This window comes from Rhinolophus hipposideros, assembly GCF_964194185.1.
Source record: "Rhinolophus hipposideros genome assembly, chromosome: 9".
Lineage (NCBI taxonomy): Eukaryota > Metazoa > Chordata > Mammalia > Chiroptera > Rhinolophidae > Rhinolophus > Rhinolophus hipposideros.
Genome location: NC_138055.1, coordinates 91,705,151 through 91,726,554, shown reverse-complemented (window position 1 = coordinate 91,726,554; position 21,404 = coordinate 91,705,151). Strand labels below are relative to the sequence as shown.

General features: G+C 38.5%; 1 protein-coding gene across 3 annotated transcripts in view; it reads right to left on the bottom strand.

The window, feature by feature from the left end:
* The window catches only part of CECR2 (CECR2 histone acetyl-lysine reader), a gene marked incomplete at its 5' end in the record, with an annotated part of 149,488 nt that overhangs the window by 17,874 nt on the left and 110,210 nt on the right, over positions 1–21,404 (bottom strand). For all 3 annotated transcript variants that reach the window (XM_081059407.1, XM_081059408.1, XM_081059409.1), the window contains 4 exons: positions 2,822–2,975; positions 18,424–18,593; positions 19,330–19,379; positions 21,183–21,287. In XM_081059407.1, the coding sequence (XP_080915533.1) occupies positions 2,822–2,975; positions 18,424–18,593; positions 19,330–19,379; positions 21,183–21,287 (479 nt within the window). The remainder of the gene's footprint in view (positions 1–2,821; positions 2,976–18,423; positions 18,594–19,329; positions 19,380–21,182; positions 21,288–21,404) is intronic.

Genomic DNA, 21,404 nt, shown 5'->3' with positions numbered 1-21,404 from the left:
CATCTTTCCCAGGGATTTATGGATGTTATCACTGATGGGGAGGGGAAGAGATTCCCATATCCACAATTCAACCTAGTAACAGTCTGCCCACTAACTTACTGCTGGTTTTCAGTTCCCCTAACAAGTTCCTGATAAAATAACATATAGATAACATATTACAAATAGAATAAACACATATTTGAGGCAAGAAGAATTTTTAGATTTCCTATTAACCACACTGAGAGAATGAGAAAATCTGAATAATGTCCATTTCCATACTGACTTAGCACGAATATTTATAATTCAGTCTTGTAACATCCTTTTTATACAAAGGCAATACTAATAAGTAGCAGTGCATTTATGTGGCCTTTCCTTTTTTGCTTTTCAAAAATTTTAGTAAAAAATACATAAAACTTAACTTTTTAACAAATTAAAGTGTACAATTCAGCAGCAGTAAGTACATTCACAATATTGTGCAACCATTACCATTATCTATTTCCAGAACTTTATCATCCCAAACAGAAACTGCGTATCCACTAAACAATAACTCCCTATGTCCCTCTTCCCTTGGCTTATTGCATTTAGGATTATGTCTTCAAGATTCATCCATGTTGTAGCATGTGTCAGAATTTCATTTCTTTTTAAGGCTAAAAAAAAAAAATCCATTGTAAATATATACCGCATTCTGTGAGGCGAATATGATACCACCACACTTAATGGAAACATGAAGACATATTTTGTGTTTCCATTCATCCATTGATGGACATCTGAGTTGTTTCTACCTTTCTTCTTCTTTCTACCTTTCTTAATCAACTTTCCTCCTTTCAAACTTCTTTGAACAAATGAAAGCTATAAGCCCTCTCTCCAGCCACTTCCGAGAACCCTTCTACTAGTGACAGACTCGCAGCATTGTGTAGAAGCATATAATCAAACAAACTTTGCTAGTAAGTTGTTTGCTCCCTTTATAGACAGATCTTAAACATCAGTATGAAAAATGTTCTGATTCACCCTCAACACAAATATTAGTCATTATAGTAAAAGAACCCACATAATGAAATCCTTAGAATATAACGTCAGAAAAAGCTTGTTTCTCTGTGTTATCTTAAAACTCTCCTACCAGTAAATAATCTATTATCTCCCCATTTCTAAACTTAGCTGCCAAGAAATCAGGAAAATTTTATTGTGATAACTATTTTATACCTTGCAAAAATTCTCTCCCCATTTCCTCCCTGGGACTTTCATCTGAGAGCTTGCTGTGTGTATGCTAGGCAGGGACTGTCCTTCTCTCATTTAACCCCTCTGACAAGGTCTGCATGGCTCTACCGGATCCAACCCCGGTTCACCTCTGCACTGAGCTCCTGCCAGTGTTCCTGCTCTGCTCACTGACCCTGCTACACCAGCCTTCTTGCTGGACACCCCACCCCAGCACACCTGCCACTCCCTCTGCCTGCAGTGCTATTCCCTGTCAGACGCCCACATGGCACCCACTCTTCGTTATGAAATGTCATTTACAGAAGACTTTCTTGACAATCTTATTTAAGTGCTATACATACCATGTCACTATCTCTAAACCAGTTTTATTTTTCTGCAGATCACTCAACACTATCTATGATTTTAAAGTATTTGTTTACTCTCTGTCCTTCCACCATCAGAATGTAAAGTCCATGAAAGTAACTTATTTAATATTTTGTTCCTACAACAGTGCTTGGCACAGCATGGGTGCTCAAAAAATATTCGTTGATTTAAAGAACAATCTATAACATAGGTATTATTAATCTTACAGGTACTGAAACTAAGCCACAACAGTAAGTTTTGGACGTATCTATATAATTAAAAGTCAAACTGACAACAGTGTACTCAATAATAACTTCACTGAAAATTACAGAATCCCAATGAAAAATAAAAAGACTTAAGAGCCAATATCTAGCACTGGAAATAAAATATATGCAAAATCTTACAAGGTGAATATACCACATAACGTAGCATAGGCTAAATCTGCAGATTAAATGCACTATGGATTTTAGAATGAAGAAATGGTCAAGGTAGTAATGGTGTTAACCTATTAAGAAACAGAAGGGACTACTTAGGAATGGAGTAAAAATGCACTTAAGACCAGAAAGAATTCTTTAAATTTTATAGCCTAAATTTATTTACAGTTTGCATTGAAATACCACCTAAATGTCAAATGCATGTTATGCTAGTTTATTAAAATTTTTAAAAGTTCAATACATTTATCTGAAAGAAAATTAAGTAAGTATTAGTTGGTTGGTATTCAACCAAGCCAAATGATTATCACATGACATATCAGGTTCAGCTTATAAATATAACTGCTGCCTACCATCTAGAGACCGTTGTTATCCTTTGCTATCACTACAAATGAAAGAAAAATCTCATTATACCAAGACAAAGGACTTGGACCTCAACCTGAGAAAACTATTTGCCCTCATAATTAACAATAATATTCTACATTTGCATAGTGTCATACCTAAAAAAAAATCTCTTAAGACTTTTCTTAAGCAAATTTCGTTTGAGTTTAAAATTATCTGTAAATTAGTTGCCATTAATGCTTTAATTTTCTACACAGGAGACACAGCAGAGACGAGAACAGCAGCAAGAGACTGAAAGGAAAACCCAAAATAACAAACACAAGTGCTTTAGCAGGAAAGCAATGGCAATGATATTGGATCCAGATGAATAAAAAAGACAGAACACATCTTACAAGAGAGAAATTGTCAGAAATAGCTTGGATAACGACAGAACCCAGTGCGATGTGGTTCTGGCTGCAGGAGGGCTGTTCTCAGACCACATGTACCTCTCCGGACTGGGCAGAAAGCCCACATACCTTCCACTGCCTTCACTTTTTCCTCCAACTCTCGTTTCCTCTCTTCCTTTAGCATCTGCTCTTGCTCCTTCTTCTGCACCGCTAGAAGAATTTGACGCTCTTCTTCCTCCTCTTTGCGCTTCTGTTTTTCTAGTCTGGTAAGCATAGGCATCTCCTGTGAGGAGCCAACAGGTATATAGCGTCAATACGCAACAATGAAAGATCAGTTCTTCACTCTGAGTTAAGATGTAATTTTTACTAAATTCAATCTATTCAATAAATACTTGATAGCTAGGAAATTTATATCATAACTACAAATTCATCTTATCAAAGAACACATATGAATATATATATATATATGTACATACACAGATGTAAAAACTAATATTAAAACACAACAGAAATTTAAAACAGGGTAAGAGTTTCAGGCCCAATGATTTACATAATTATAGTCTTTGGGAGATAATCCTGTGCAGAATATGCTCAACCAGAGAAGAACAACTGAGGCAGTTCAGAGACACTGTTCATAGAGACTGTCTGATAGAAGTGAAATCTTACAATGTACCCTCATCTAAGTGAAAGGACGAAAGATATTCGCCAGAGAGAACACCATTTCAACAATGTGCATCACTTTGAAACTCTTAACTTTTACACTTTTCTTTACTAATAAAACAATGTATAAAATTGGAGGTTTGGTAGGAAGGGCCACCATTTGCCTTAAATACACCGGGAATTTGCCTAACAAACCGAGTAAAAGAAAAAGTAAATAACCAAAGAAAAAAAAAGAACAATTAACATCATAATTTGTGACAGTTTTACTCTGTATATTTTCCAATATCATTCTGAGCCATTCTGTAGCCCAGAACACTGAAGGTAGGACTGAAAATTGTTTTTCAATTTCTGCCCTTGACTTTTGTGCTGATGTGAAAGCTAGAACTTTTAAATTTTCATTTAAGAGGTAGTAAATATTGCCTATAAGAGAGAACGTGTATAAACTGAAACTTAATCAGGAACACAAAGCTTTTCTTAAAGGATCTTTTCAATAGGAAGAAGACCCAACAATCTTTTATGTCAGATATATTTTCTAAAGTTTTATACTGGGAATTGCTCAAGTGGTCTTAATGTGGGGAGGAAAAAAGGATAAGAGATCACCATTTACACAAGGCATCATTAAACACCCACACTGCTGTAAAATTTTATATTATTTCCTTTATAGTCCTGAAAACCTGTTTAGATTCTCATTTGACTCAGATTTCAGAAGTTATCTTGCCTAGAGAGGGGACCTTTTCAAAGTCATTTTTATCATTCAAATTCTATGAGCCTGACTTTAAAAAAGAGTTAGCTACCTCTAAGGTAAAATCTGGAATGAAAAAGAGATACAAATGAAACAAAAGAATTACCCATTATTATTGCATACATAACACTGTACTCATAAGAAGCCTCAACAGTACAAACAGAATTCAAATTGCCTAAGATCATTATCCTAGAACCAGACAGATCAGCCAGTAAGATACGCTAAATACTGTTTCTGGAATGGGGTGCTCCTGGCATGAAGCAAGGGCAATCCTTCTGAAGAACGCACCTCTAGTTATGGCCTCCTAGATGCCAGTTCAGCACCTCCTCTGCATCTATGAGTACCATTCCCTCAGGCCCCCAGGACCTTACTTACTCCATCTTCCTGGCAACATCTTTAATCAGTTGAGAAGTTATGATGGAACACAGTTAACAAACTAAAAAGCCTTTGCTCCTTTTAGTCCTATAGGGACTCCAAACAGACACTTTCAATGTATCAATTCATAGGGTGGGGGAAAGGGAGTAGAAAGAAGAAAACAAAGCCTCATTAAACGAATTATTTCATTCTAATAAGAATGTAGTGCCTCCTATACATCAGACACAATGAAAGAGAAAAAAAGGCTATACGTCATTTATATAAAATGCTGATGTGCGTGCATTCTACCCCTCAGTGAGGAAGGACAGAAGGTGAAAACAGGAAATATCCTTCCTCCGACCAGTATGAGGGCATATTAAATAGGATCACCATTTTAATAAAGATTTAAAAAATGCAAGCCAATGACTCGTGAATAGAAATATTTGAAGTCATGAATAGAAATAAAGAATCATCTGGAAAACGAACGCGGGGACATTTCACGCTTTATAGTCAATGGAAAGGGGAAAGAGAAAAAATACTTAAATTACATAAATTTAAAATATTAAAAAAATAAATCTTTTTACAACAAACACGACTGTTTGTTATTTGTAGAATGTAAAGATGCCTTACAAGTCACTTAACACAAAACAAACGACATGAATATGAAACGCACAGAAGACGGTCAACCACATTGAGGACCCAAAGGAAGAGTGACATAGCCTTTCCACTTAAAACCTTACTGAGGATGGCAAAAGGTGACACATTGGTCAGCACAAGGTGAGATGAGTGTCACTACTCTGTTGGGGCACAGGTCTTCTGGCGCACAATTAGGATGCATGTATCAGGAACCATAAACAGTAATTTTACCTCTATGACTATCTTAAAAATGAGATAGGCAGGCAAAAACATTTCTGTAACTATATTAAAGTCAACATCATTTAAAATAAGGAAAAACACAGGCCACAAATTAATATTCAATTTGACTCCTGTTTTGTAATAAATGCATAGAAAAAGGACCTGAAGCAAATACATAAAAATAAAAAGCATGATTCCGGAATTGTGAGACTACTATTGTCTTCTACAGTTTTTTACATGTAGTCTCCCATGTTTTCTACAAGAGAATGTAAATTCTTTTGGACTCGGAATAACTCCTTCCCCATGAAACTGGGAAAATCAACTAGTATTACATGTTCTAAAATGACATAGTCTTTATTAATTTTTTTACTCCTTCCGCTATGTGATCCTTGTTAAAAGTCTAAAATTAAATTATGTTAAAGTACCAAAAGATTCGAATTTGCAGATTTTATTTTATTTTTCTAAGATTTTATTGGGGAAGGGGAACAGGACTTTATTGGGGAACAGTGTGTACTTCCAGGACTTTTTTCTTTTTTTTTAAATTGGGGAACAGTGGTGTGTTCGTCCCAGGACTCTCATCAGCTTCATCCACGTCAAGTTGTTGTCCTCTCAGTCTTAGTTGTGGAGGGCGCAGCTCAGCTCCAGGTCCAGTTGCCGTTGCTAGTTGCAGGGGGCGTACCCCACCATCCCTTGTGGGAGTAGAACCGGCAACCTTGTGGTTGGGAGCCCACACTCCAACCAACTGAGTCATCTGGACACCCGGGAGCTCAGCGGCAGCTCACTGGCCCATGTGGGAATCGAACCGGCAGCCCTATTGCCCAGAGCCTAAGCTCTAACCAACTGAGCCACCTAGAATTTCACCCCTAGAAATTACAGATTTTTAAGGTGAGGTATTCAAAATTGACTATAAACGGTTTAGGATATTTTGGTAACCATGAAGTAGGAATTTTAAAACTTAGGAAAATTACAGATGTAAATGATTTCTGGTCAGAGGCTCTACACCATTTTAACAGGTAAGGATTACTCTCATTTTTTTTACTAAGGTAAAATTCACATAGTAAACAATTTTGAAGCATACAGTTCAGTGGCATTTAGTACACTCACGATGTTATACAACCACGACATACATTAAGTTGCAAAACATTTTTAGAACCCCAAAAGAAAACCCTGTATGATTAAGCAACTACTCTCTTTTGGTACTCCCCCAACCCCTGGCATCCACCAACCTGCTCTGTCTCCAAGGATTTACTTACTCTGGATAGTTCACACACACAGAATCATATGTCTACTTAGTTGTCTTATAAATACACTACTATTTATGCTAAGCACATAAGGTGTACTAATTGAGTAACCTGAATTTATAGCATCTTAAAAAAAACTTATACAACTCAATAGCAGAAAAAAATTCAATTAAAAAATGAGCCGATCTGAATAGATATTTTTCCAAAGAGATACAGATCGCCAACAGGTACATGAAGATGCTCAACGTCACTAATCATTAGGGAAATGCAAATCAAAGTCACAATGGGGTATTACCTCACACCTGACAAAATAACTATTATCAAAAATATGGGAGGATATGGAGAAAAGGGAACCCTTGTGCACTGTTGGTGGGAACGTAAATTGGTGCTGACTCTATGGAAAACAGTATGGAGGTTCCTTAAAAAATTAAAAATAGAACTACAAGATGTCCTAGCAATCCCACTTCTGGGTATTTATCTGAAATAAACAAAAATACTCATCAAAAATCTATCTGCACTACATTATTTACAATAGCCATGACATGGAAGCACCCTGTGTCCATCAATAGACAAACAGACAAAGAAAATGTGGTACATATACGCTATATATACATTATTCAGCCATAAAAAAGGAAATTTGTCATTTGCAACAACATGGATGGACCCTGAAGGCATTATGTTAAGTGAAATAAGTCAGACTGAGAAAGACAAATACCCAATGATCTCACTTGTATGAGGAATCTAAAACAAATAAAACCCAAACTCATAAATATGTCATAGGGGGGTAATGCACAGCATGGTGACTATAGTAACACTATATTGTATATTTGAAAATTATTGAGAGTAGATCTTAAAAGTTCCTATCACAAGAAAGAAAAAAAAAACTTGTAACTGTGAGGTGATGTTAGATTTATTGCGGTGAGCATTTATATACAGAGGGTGCCAAAAAAAATACACATTTTATGAAAGGAAAAACTGTATTAAAATTGTAATACAATGAATGACGCTAGCATTCATTTGATTAACGCCATCTTTTGAGTGAACAGCATACTACACATTGCTATGTAATTCAACTTCAGAAAGTAATACATAGGAAACATCTCTTAAAATGTGTACATTTTTAATATATGGTGATGGAAAGAGGACTCGGTGGTAAACATACAATGTGAGATATAGATGTCTGGTGGCTCAGGCGGTTGGAGCTCCATGCTCCTAACTCTGAAGGCTGCCGGTTCGATTCCCACATGGGCCAGTGGGCTCTCAACCACAAGGTTGCCGGTTCAATTCGTCAACTCCCGCAAGGATGCTGGTGGGCAGCATCCCCTGCAACTAAAATTGAACACGGCACCTTGAGCTGAGCTGCTGCTGAGCTCCCAGATGGCTCAGTTGGTGGGAGCAAGTCCTCCCAACCACAAGGTTGCGAGTTGCCAGTTCGACTCCCGCAAGGGATGGTGGGCTGCGACCCGTGCAACTAGCAACGGCAACTGGACCTGGAACTGAGCTGCGCCCTCCACAACTAAGACTGAAAGGACAACAACTTGAAGCTGAATGGCACCCTCCACGACTAAGATTGAAAGGACAACAACTTGACTTGGGAGGAAAAAATCCTGGAAGTACACACTGTTCCCCAAAAGTCCTGTTCCCTTTCCCCAATAAAATCTTAAAAAAAAGAGAAAGGTCTACTACTGGCGTTGGTTTGATGGCCTCTGCCCACTATGGCCCTTTCTTCCGGTGTTTTGACCCTTACCTCTGTTTTTTTTCTTTTTTTAATTGGGGTATATTGGGGGACTATGTGTTTCTCCAGGGTCCATCAGCTGCAAGTCATTGTCCTTCAATCTTGTTGTGGAGGGCGCAGCTCAGCTCCAAGTCCAGTTGCTGTTTTCAAACTTAGCTGCAGGGGGGGCGCTGCCCACCACCATCCCATGTAGGAATTGAACCTGTAATCTTGCTGTTGAGAGCTTGTCCTCTAACCAAGTGAGCCATCCGGCTGCCCTTTCAGAAACTCAGCAGCAGCTTTTTGTCTTCAATCTAGTTGTGGAGGGCGCAGCTCACTGGCCCATGTGGGAATCAAACCAGCAACCCTGTTGCTCAGAGCTCACGCTCTAACCAACTGAGCCATCCGGCCACCCCTTACCTCTATTTTTCATTCCAATTGTTGGCTGGTTACCTTCTCCAGACTCACCCTGACCTCAGTATTGCCTTGTCACTTGAAAACACCTGTTTCGCTGCCTACCTCTTTTTCTCACATCTGACATGCCCTTTTCTCTTTCAGCAGTTCCCATCTGATGAATTCCCCACAATGTTATTTTATTTAAACTGTATTATATACATCTGAAAAAAACCATCTATGCTGTGCATCAAGAGTCTGTTTTAAAATTTCTGTGCTAATTTTAAGAAGTTACACCACCCCAAGGTAAAGCAAATGCTAATGAAAATATCACTAAAGAACAGGACTTACCACCTGAATACACTTCCGGTAGTGCTTTAAACTTTAGAAGTTTAACAGTTTAAACTTTAATAGCTTAAAAAACAAGTAGAATCAATGAACACAAACCAAAAAATAGTTTTAAAAAATCTGTTTTGTATTGCAATTTTTTTCTTTAAAAGGGGTCAGTTGCAAACGACTGGGGGTTGGTGCTAAAATGCTTTATAGATAAGAAAGAGGTCTGCTAGAATAGAATCAAGGAGGGACTTTAATGAGAAGCTAATTAGAAACACCATTTTGCAAGCTCTGAAGGATTATAAATAGAATCTCGGGGTGAAGCGGTGCCCAGTACTCCCCGTACCAGCTCCTTCCAGGTTATCAGACTCCCTGGTATCCTTGCCAACTTTAGCAGCACACTTGAGACTAGACCACCACAAACAGCTTCTTAGCAACGGCAATGCCCTGAGTTTGCTGACAAAAATAACCACTGCAGCCCTAATCTGGGAGTTCAGAGACAGTCTCCCTTTACCGCCAGAGTCACAATGAAAAGACTTTCTGAGGCAGTAAGACTGAGCTCCAGGGTGACCAATAGAGATCATAAACTGTGCCTGCAAGGCTTTAAAGGCCTGAATGTTTTCTGCTGTTTAAACAAAAGCACAAAACGCATGCCACAACTAAGGTTTTTTCCCCAGTACCTTTGGAACCATAACAAATACTCAGAATCTCTACAATACTATGAAAAAAAAACAAAAAAACAAACAAAACAAAATCTACTGCCAAGAAAAGCTGAAAGAAATTTTAGTGGATGAAACTAAATTTTTGCTTGGAGCAATGAAGAACCTTTTGGTCTGTAGTAGGCTACCTTGCAATCTGAAATGTAAATGAGGGCATTTGGGTCTCAGCCCAGGGCAGTGAACAGAAAATAAGAGAGCTTTCAAGGAGGTGTTAACTAGCAAAGTAATAGAGGTTGTGGAGACAGCCAGCAAGGCAAGATGGGCTAGAAAACCATTTGAGAACTATGGCTGTATACCAATTACAGAAGGCCATTTCAATACCAATGACTGCTAGGGCAAAGAGGAGGCTGGGGAAACCGGAAGTCAGTCATTACAGAATTGGCGATTCAATGGTAATTAAATGTTGGGCAATTTAATTCCTGGCAAGAACACATCCATGAGCTAAAAAAAATTAAAAAAGAGGTAAAGGATAAATCCAAATATACTGAAGTAAATAAAAGTTTATAAATTAGTTTTTTCCTTTTCATGGCTCAAGGTAGAATATACTTTATGACAAGATCTCTGAAATGTACAATCACATGGTCAATTCAAATTAAGTCATGAAACATTACCACAAAGAAGTAAGAAGGTGCCATACTGTAATAGGTCAGTCAAAGACAGGGTCTGAAGGAATGGACTGTCTCCTACAGTACAACTTTCTATAACCACTAAACTGGTTAAATATTCAATGAAACATAATGTTAAAAGGAGGTAAGTGGTTAAAAAGTGGACAGAACATGTGAACTGGCAACACTTAGTCAAACTTGAGTCAGATTAGCAGACAATGGAGAAAAACCTCGGTAAAAGAAATGGATGTCTTGGGAGATGGGGGGTGTAAGCGCAGGGTACCTTCACAGAATAAGAGGGGTGAGGAGAAATCGCTTTCTGGACACTTTCACTGCCTCTCCTTATTCCTGGCTTCCTCCTCCCCCCCACTCTTTTTTTTACTTCCATCATCAAATATATTTGTATCTGTGATCTAGGTTCCTTAGGCCTCATTCCACTCCCAGCTTGCCAATTTTTAAATCTCACTAAATGTAAATATCAATTTTGTCCCTTCCTACAAGTGTGATGCTAGACATTTAACTACTCTAAGCCATGTTACATGAACACACCCAAACATAGTTGGCTCCTGAATGCTGCTTGGAAAACCCTTTTATTAATTCCTAGCTATTGTTCCAAACATTCCATTTCAACTCACAGCTGATGCCCATCTGTCCTCAGAGGACAGAGAAACATCCATCACAAACTCCTAACATTTCCCTGCCCCCTCAGAAGATTGTGTATAACTTAGTTTAAAATGGGAACAACTCTACTCCATAGTGAGACCTGCTTTGCAGGCTCTTCATCTTCCCAGTGAGCTACATTCATTCTCCTTCTCATTTGGGGACATCTTCCATGTCAATGCTCTATCTCTAATTAAAAAACACAGACACCCCCCCCCCCCAAGAGGGCCGGCCCTGTGGCTCAGGCAGTTGGAGCTCCATGCTCCTAACTCTGAAGGCTACTGGTTCGATTCCCACATGGGCCAGTGGGCTCTCAACCACAAGGCTGCCAGTTCAATTCCTCGAGTCCCGCAAGGGATGGTGGGCAGCGCCCCCTGCAACTAAGATTGAACACGGCACCTTGAGCTGAGCTTCCACTGAGCTCCCGGATGGCTCAGTTGGTTGGAGCGTGTCCTCTCAACCACAAGGTTGCCGGTTCGACTCCCACAAGGGATGGTGGGCTGTGCCCCCTGCAACTAGAAAATGGCAACTGGACCTGGAGCTGCGCTGTACCCTCCACAACTAAGACGGAAAGGACAACAACTTGAAGCTGAATGGCACCCTCCACAACTAAGACTGAAAGGACAACAACTTGACTTGAAAAAAGTCCCGAAGTATAGTCACACTGTTCCCCAATAAACTCCTGTTCCCCTTCCCCAATAAAATTTAAAAAAACAAAACAAAACAACCCCAAGAACCTGCCACAAGCTCTTCTCAATCCTACTTCCTCTTTACTTTTTCATGATTGCTTTGTTTTCTTTCATTGTTATACTTCTCAAAATGACAAATGGCATGATAATCAATAAGAACTCTTCTTTTATTCACTACTCAACTTCTTTGCAACTTGTCCCTCTTACATATTTTCAAATCAAACTTTCCTCCCACCAAACCTGTTTCATTGTCTCCATTCTAGACCTACATTTCCAAAGCAGTGATTCCATTATTTCCTGTGGGAAGTACTGCTCATTAACTGATGATTTCTTACCGTCCAGCTCTTCCTTACAAAAATCATTCATCCTGGCACCACAAGAGATATCTTCCTAAAACAAAGATCTAATGACATAATGTCCCTTCCTACTCCCTGCTTAATGAAGATGATAATAAGCATGATAGTCAGAAGATTCCAAAATCTGATTGTTTCAGCGTTTTCTTACACTATATATTACAACATATCTTACATGCCAGCGATATCCAAATATACACTGTTCTCTGACATTATATACTATCCTGCCTCTGTGCTTGTTTCTATTACTCCTCCACCCCCAATGTCCACCATCAAAATATTAGCCATCCCACAGGTTTCAGGTGAGACAGTTCTGCCTGCCCCAATTCTCCCCTCTTCACTCATTCTTTCCATCTGTATATTCATAAACTTCTATTATATATGTATCTGTTATTATTCTCATCTACATTAAATATGGATGTGCTTACCATCACAGAAGATTGCAAGAACCAAGAGTTCGATCTCATAGCCTATTTTTAAAATTCCTTCTCTTTCTAGAAAGGCATCTTATGTATAAGAACGTTCCATAAAGGTTTGAAATTTTTAAAAATGAGGTAAAGATAAATAAAGAGTGCTGTGAGCTACCGGTAACCGACTGGCTCAGCTGGGTAGAGCACAAGGCTCCTAATAACCAGCACGGGCCAGGGAGCTGCGTCCTCCACAACTAGACTGAGACACACCGGCTTGACTCGGAGTGGGGCGGGGGGTGGAGACGGGGTGGGGGCAGGGGGAAAGAAGATAAATAGGAATAAAAGGAGTACACGAAATAAGATGGAACAATCCTTTTGAACACTTAAAATTCCTTCTCTCTGCTCTCACACACACTCACCTCTCTCTTGATGGATCTGACAGGAGGTGGTCCACCTAGGATGCAACTCTGCCTTTGTGCGCAATGGACACTTTCCCCTCAGTGAGAAAGAGACAGATTAGGGTGTTCTCAGCCACTGCTGCGCCAGTAGAAGAGTGGCCTTTAAAGTACAACGGAGATGGCTTTACTAGGCCAAGGACCAAAGGTGTCCGTAGGACAGTCAGTAAAAGCAACCACTGAACCCAAGGTACCAAACCAGTTCGTTCTCTTAAAAATACAAAAACCAAAAAAAACTAATAAGACACCAAGTGTCTCCTTTGTTAATGTTTATCACTGACGGGAAACTCCTGTAAATGTTTAAACCTTCACGTTATTAAGGGGAAGCCATGTTTTATCACCTTTTGGTGACAGGAATGGCTCTGAAGAGGGCATTGTGAGTAGCAGGAGGCAGACCTCCCGTTTAGAGGCAGTTCAGCGGCAGCAGTGACAAGAGCAGAGGCGCAGGCTTGGAACCAAAGAAAAACAGTGTGAGGTAAAGACTCAGGACAAGGAATCAGAGAGCTTGTCTGAGAAGATCAGAGCTCTGAGAAAATTTAAGAGGCTTGAAAGCAATCATTATAGGAAATTGCAAAGAAGGAGTTCTGAGAACTCTGAAGCTGGTGATTATTTCGAAGCCAACGTGAGTTTCAGAATATTTTTTTTTAATTAAAATTTATTGGGATGACAATGACTAGTAGAATTACACAGGTTTCAAGTGTACAATTCTATAATACATCACCTCTATCTATATCACATTGTGTGCTAACTTCCCAGAGTCAGTTCCCCTTCCATTACCGTGTAATTGACCCAGTTTTGGAATTTTTGTGGAATAAGCCCCACAATGTCACCAATGGATGAGAGAGGTGGTAAGCCAGGGCCTCACAACTGAGTAATTTCTGTGGCTTCAAGTGTCAGTGTGTGTATCATACAGGTTTGCTTTTGGCACCACTTAATGGAAAATCTTTGGACTTGAAGCATCAACAAGGTAAAGGAACAAAAGACAGAATAAACTCAACAATAAGGGGTGCTTTATACAACTTAAATACACTGCTAACAGTGGCAGTAGATTTAACGAGACGGACACTTTAGAAAGCTTTTCTGAGAATGACTAAGGCCTCAGCGAAATGCAGGCCAACTGTCAAATGATGTCATGACCCACTTTTCCCCATAAACTACCTCAGCAGTTTCCTCAAATATGCCTATGAGCAACTCTTTTATACGCTTCAAGACCACAACAGCAAGAGGTCTTGAACTTGAATGGCAAAAACTTACCATGGAACCCTTTTTCAAAAGGATTGGGCCAGTTTACCATACTAGTAGGAAAAGAGGCCAATACCAGCCTGACTCCAAATTTGCCAAATTAGATAAAAGCGATTAACGAGGAAAGTGGTATTCTTGATACAGAAGGTGAACTTGTTTCCCTACATGCTTTGCTACCACCTTTTGTACGCATTAGCTGTACATACCCTTTGTCAATTTATTTGTTAAAGACCTCATGGTTATAAGCCATCTAAATAACACTGACCGCAACATCATCAAAAGTGTGTTTGCTAGCCCACATTCCCTTTTATTTAAATCTTACCTTAAAGGTTTAACATGGTCAAAGCAACCCCAACCTTCTGATTGTTTCAGATTTTAAAGTTTACAAGGGTACCATCCCTCTAAGATTTATCCCATCTGCTTACCTCTCTTCTGACTTACATTTATTTAAGAAATGTGGATTTAGTTTTCCACCAAAATTTCCCATCAGTTACCCATCACCATAAACAATGGAAGTAACTAAGTGCCTACTGATTGCTAGTTAAGCACTATGCTAGCTACATGGACATGGGTCCTTTCGTGTAATTTCCACAAAAACTTGTATGAAGTTACAGCATTTCATTTTATTAATAAGAAATTTGAAATTCAGAGATATCAAGTAACTTATCCAAAGGGATAGCTAGAAGAGGGCAGCATCATAATTCCAAGTTTAAAAGAAAAGCTTTTGACTTCCACTATACCACATTAATCCTTTGTCCACTGTCCCATCTGTTCTGTGCTTCTTCTATATACTATATTTTAATACTGGATGGTGTCTATTTGTGAGCATGACATTCTGTTTTACTGATATATGTTTTAATTTCATATTTGAATCACAGGCATTTTTCATTATTAGAATAAACCCCTTCTGGCCAACACAATTAGGTGGGTACTAGCAGTTTAACATAATTAAAGAATTTAAAAAATACATATACTTCAAGCACTTATGTTAATGTATAAATGGATTGCCATTCACCAATATTCGATGCACAGCCCCACTGAGAAGTATTTCTTATGATTCTTTTCATATAAATCACCCTCTTAAACCTCTATCTGTCCTTTCACGTTTTTATTTTTTAGGGAAAGTGAGATGTTGAAGAGACTTGCTATTCAAACATAGAAACCTTACTCTAATTCAACAATCAACTTTTGAGAAACAACTCATCTTGAATCATTTTTAAAAATAAAAATCTTATATAGACATTTTTAAGCTCATATTTTATTGGTTTCATAATACTTGCATAAATTCAGTACGAAGTACAATAAATACAAACAGGTTTGTAAAGCTAGTGGAACTAACCAGTGATGACCATGTAACTCAAGCGCCGAGTGCCAAGGCTGAGCAGAGACTGTGGAGAGCTGGTAACCCCGAACTGCCCTGAGCAAACCACCATGACAGCTTGTCAGTGAACCCACGGACCTTTGAGGATGCTTCTACTATGAATCCCACTGCTCTTGCCTTACAATATTTACATTAAGCTATTATTTTGAAGGAAAACTTTTACTATGCTGGGATTTGGCTAAAGTTATGATAAATCTCAATTTATCTTGGTGAATGCTGACATGTAAACTTACTCTTTTCTTTCAGAAACAGAGAGGTCTTAACATACGTGCATGAGACTTTAAAAACATGAATTCTATCTACTAATCATTTTGTAGCTTTTTTATATTGACTTTGGACAGCTCTAATTGGGTTCACAGCAAAATCTGTTTTATTGCTACTGTAATGTGGTTTATTTTCAGTGGTTTTTAAACTTTAGTATGCATAAGCACCACCTGAAGAGCTTCTGCGACTGCAGAACCCAAATGGCCTCTAACAGTCCTGGTGGGCACTGGGCACGTCCAGAAGCAGGAACCTGAGCCAGGTGAGTGAGAGGCAGGAAGCCTAGTAACCCAGCACTACCAACAAATTCTAATTAGTACACTCCATCAGCAGACTTACATTCCTCCCGGCAAAACAATGAAAAATGTTGCCTCTTATTCTTCTTTTGTGTTATGTTACAACTATACGAGACTTACAAGACAATAATCCCAATATTATAGACTGAGGCGTAACCCTGATGGATTACGATGTATTATGTTTTGGTGAAGAGATTATACTTGGTAGTATTAAGCACTTAACATTTATCATAATCAATGAAGAGAGTGTGTTTAATTTTATCAGGAATAGAGTCTAAGGTATTTACATCTGAATGAACAGGGTATGTAACTATTTCATTTTTGAAATGTTTGGAAATCATCTCTTCTTGGAGGTTTAGAAAACAGTACCTGTGAATAAATTCAAATGATTCTGGTGCTTTACGGGACCCTTTTGTGAAAATACCTCCTCCATGATTACAAGGGCTGCTAAGATTTTATATTGCACAATTTAGAGTCTCTTATTTCTGTAATCAACAACCCATTTCACTGAAGTTTGCAATCTTAGAACCCTGTACGTCTTTCAAAATATCAAATCTTTTATTTCTTCTTTTGGTTCCTAATTTCATGGTTCTTACATTTATCTCATTTTATTTTTTCTTCTCTTGTAAAGAATCAACTCTTGAAAATTTTTGTAAAAAACTATCAGTTTTATGCTTTTAAGTCTCTTCCCTTAGTTTTTCTATCCCCCCAAAATCTTAGGTTGACTCTTGCCGTAAAAAAGCAGAAATTACAAAAGCTAATTAGGTACATGACTTACAGAAGAGTTAATGTATCACCATTAGTTATATTAATAAAGTCACAGACAAGGTCACATCAAGTTATAAAACTATCACTGCATTATAGCTATTTTAAGAAAATTAGATTATGTATTTTATTTCCTGGATAAATCTGTCACAGTGAGTTGCAGATCACAAAAACGAAGTGTAATTATAGTATATAGAATTAAGTACATTGATGGGGAAATGCACATTCTTTTGCTCATCCATGAAAATGTAATTCTTGAGTTACTGCTATCAGCAAAAGGTGACTTCTTAGAATTTTCCCTAGAGCATCAGCCTGCTTTAGGGTTAGAAACATCATTAAATTCACAACAAATTAAGTATATAGCTGTCATTTTGTACCTCCCTGAAGATACTGCAGAAATAATTTATATACTTTCTCTTCAGATTTCAATGGCAGGAGGTCAAATTTTTCTGTCTTCTATTAACATGTATTAGATTTATGGAAATGAAAAAAGCAAAGTGAGCTATTAATGAGCATCTGCCATAGAAAAGGCATACTATCAGGTGCTGTGGGCATTAGAACGATGAGTAAGACCCGGTCCCTAACCTGCAGGTTAAATAACACACAACGGAATGAGCAAGCACTGAGGATGCCCTTAGCCTGGGGGAAAAGGGGACGGCTCATGGAGACAAATGACTTAAGTGGGGCTTCTGAGACAGCAGTTTCCGAATGGGTAGAGAAGTAGTGCGGGAAAGACGTTTGGAAAGCCTCAATTAGGGTGTATATACATGAAAACACAGGACATCCAGTTTATGAAACTACAACTTGCCCTGAAGTTGGAAAAAAGGGAAAACAGGGCTCAGGTGGAAAAAGGCCTGGCACTGGAACTACAAAGACAACTCTCCAGAGGTTGTTATTTAGGGGGAGAGATAATAAGATAATGATTTTAAAAAAGCATATAGAGAAGTATGCACAGGGCAATGGAGACACATGAGGTCTGACAATTAAGTTCAAGAACTTGTTGCTAACTTTTTATTGATCTGGACCCCAATGACTTCTTTCTTTACCTGAAGATAAAGAAAATACTGAAAGGAAGATATTTTGATGACATTCAGGACATCAAGGGTAATATGATGACAGCTCTGATGGCCATTCCAGAAAAGAGTTCCAAAACTGCTCTGAAGGGTGGACTAGGCACTGGCGTCGGTGCATAGCTTCCCAAGGGAGGACTTCGAAGATGACCATAGTGATATTCAGCAATGAGGTGTGCAGCATTTTATCTAGGATGAGAACTTAATTGTCCAACCTTGTACTTGGGGGCTCAGGGAACATTTTATGAGACGGTTATAGAAGAAAGAAAGCTAGTACCAGATTGTGAAAAGCCACTGTGAGTACTGGGTGGGGGTGGGGCCCTCGAGGACTTCTTGGGTAAGGAGAATTAAATTAAGTGGCCCGCAGTGATGGAGAATGGGTGGCATGAGGTCCCATTTTAATTCTCCAGATGAGAGAGGATGATGGTCACACTACTTCCAGGACAGTGGAATATATTCAAAACCTCTAATGAATAAGCCTTAAATGATGCAGCTTTACACCTAATATAGAAAAGAATCGTTCCTTTGCATACCTTCTGGGCAATCATGTTGCAGATTTCAGGCAGGAAGTCCTCACTGAGGAGCTTATAGAGCTGTCGTTCTCGAAGGGAGGTCCTTTCCCGAAAACTCTCGGTGACCTGTCTCCATTCTTCTTCCGTTTGACACAGGAGCCACCAAGTGCCTTGGCCTGGCCCTTGGGACCCTGGAAAAGAATGGGGTAGGTTCATTAAATAGATCCCGCGAGGACCCTTTTTTTGCATTTATTCTCAATTTCATTTATACCCTGGGTCATGAGCAAAACCAGGGATCAGAATAAAAGACCAATTACTTCCTAATTTTAAGGTTGATAATATGTACTTTTGATTTTCCTGTTACTGCTAACAGTGAACACTGACTAAAGGCAATACAAATGTAACTATTGTGACCTTCAGAAGATAGATGTGAATATCCCAGAAATGCATTTACTTTTCTAGGCAAACAGTTTTGGGTTTTGGAAGTCTTCCTCATTTCATCGACACTGAGATACTGCAAATTGATACCCAACCCCCAAATTATACAATTTGGATTACAGAATTAAAATCTAGACTGGAAACCAGTGTAGTAAAGTATTTTATGTAGTGTTTTACATGAAAAAGGCAGCTCTTTGAGAAGTTGCACATTCCTCCAAATGTTTGGGTGTGTATTATACTGTGACCAGGTAAGAGAGCAAAAGTGAAAAGACCAACTCCTGATCTCAGGTTATCACGTCAGAAGGAGATGGGCACAGGATAAAGTGCAAGAGAGAGAGAACCGAAGAAGGGCAAGGAGGATGGTTAGACAGCCACTGCAATAATCTTAACTGCTCTGTACAACTCTGCAAAACAACAGTATCAGCATCATAACATATGAATCAATCTCATTTACTTATTCTTTCTAAAAAATCTAGTAGAGGTCATTACCATTTCTTGTCTGTGGCTCAGATGCCAAGGAATTTTCTTCCTGCTTTTCACTGAAACACAGGAAAAGGAAGTAACAATTAAAAGACATGTTCAAACCTTGTTCTGTGTTTACCCCATAAGGTAGATACAGGAGTGTGTGTGAGTGTGTCCGTACCAAGGCAAGGTTAGAAGAAATCACTCTACTGAGAAAATGAAGACTAGGATGCAGTGTGTTGGCATAGGAGGGAAAAACTGATATATAGTAACAACCAATCGTAGGAAAATATTAACTTTTTAAAACATTTTTTTGAAGTCAGAGAGGACTCCTCCCTGATTCAGGGCTACGCTAAAGACAAAGCCTATTTAATGGAACCTCACAGAAGGTTAGGAACACAGGGTAAGCCCAGGCTTGCCACGTACCACAGGACCTCAGGAAAGTTAACTAACGTTCCTGTAAAATGGAGCTGTTAATGATGCTTACCTCACAGCTCACAGGGATGCTAGAGAATAAATTACAAAATACAAAAGTGCTCAGCACAAGTGTTAAGGATCATGTCATTTGTATTCGGGAATCATCCTGGACATTCTTGCTTTGTTTTCAATTACCTAAAGCAGTACTGCTTCACAGAACTTTCTGTGAGAACAAACGTGCTATAGTGTCGCTGCCCAGCATGGCAGCCATGAGCCACACGTGGCTACTGAGCAATTGAAATGTGGCTGGTGTGATACAGGAACTGAATTTTCCATTTTATTTCATTTAAAAATATGTAAAAACTGTATTGAATACAAGCTCTAAAGAATAAAATCACCAGTAGAGGGTAGCACAAGTCCATGTGTGCTTGTTAACATGATTCTATATTCCCAACACTAAGGTACTTTACTTTCACTTACAGGGAAATGCAGATAGGTACAAAACAGCTTTTTGAATATATGAGGAGGTGTATGTAGACTGCTAACAAAATCTAGAAACAGATGTCATGTGTACAGAACATACAATTGTAAGACATTTCTCACAAGTGCTGATAGAAGGAAAGCTGCAATCTGGAGTAAAATTTCTGGAAAGTTAAGTGGAATGCTGATCCTTAAGTGTAAAAAATATCAGATTCTGATTGATTTATTCATAATTTGATTCCTGGAAATATTGTTTTGTGGTGTAGCAATAATGAAATCTGGCTTACTTAAAGCATTCAGATTATTTAGTAGTTCTAAAATTTAGAGGCAAGAAGTGATTAGGCCTCTGTTATTAGAATTTTTAAGAATATGACCTGATTTTCATAGGTGTATGACAGATCTGGTCCTTAAGTAAAAATAGATTTATACAGTATAGGAAAAATTCTGAAAACTCTTGTATTAAGATTCACATGATAGAATTTCCTAAAAGATATTGACATAAAATAAAATTTCCCAAATGTAACAGAATCTCTTCTTCTTTGCTAAAATTAAATATACAATAAAGGCTTTATTAGTCAGCACTCAACCACAGAATTAATGTGCTACACATTGTTATGAAACAACATGTGGCATGACAAATTTTAGGTTAACACATGCTAACCAAATGAGCACATGCATGGCCTGAAGTCTGCTGCACTGTCACATTCATTGTCTTGTCCGATTTGATCATCATTACCATTAGCATCTCCACTGGCCAATAAAACAACAGGTAACTTGCTAGAGGCCATACAGTTAGGCTTTCCTGATTTCCTCATGCACACTCGGTCATTTCATGAGGTTTCTGATCCAGGTCTCCATAATCTAAGTCCCACGTCCTTCCCATGGCATGAGGGAAAATTAAGGATGAAGGAATAAGTGCAATTTAGGTCTCCCCACCCAGAAAGAGGGTCTATGACTGTCACAAACAACCAAAATTTTCTTACCTCACTATAATCTCTTCCTGTAGCTTCTTCCGTTTTGGGGGTCTTCCTCTTCTTTTTCCTGTTTTCCCAGGAACACTTGAGACAATTTTTTGTCCATCATTTTCCCTAAGAAATAGTATATTACATAGAAATGTTCTGTCAAAGGACATACAATAAGTATAGCTTTTCCGGGCAAGGGGTTACTAAAAAGGATTAAATGCAGTAGTCACGGGAAGAGCAGGG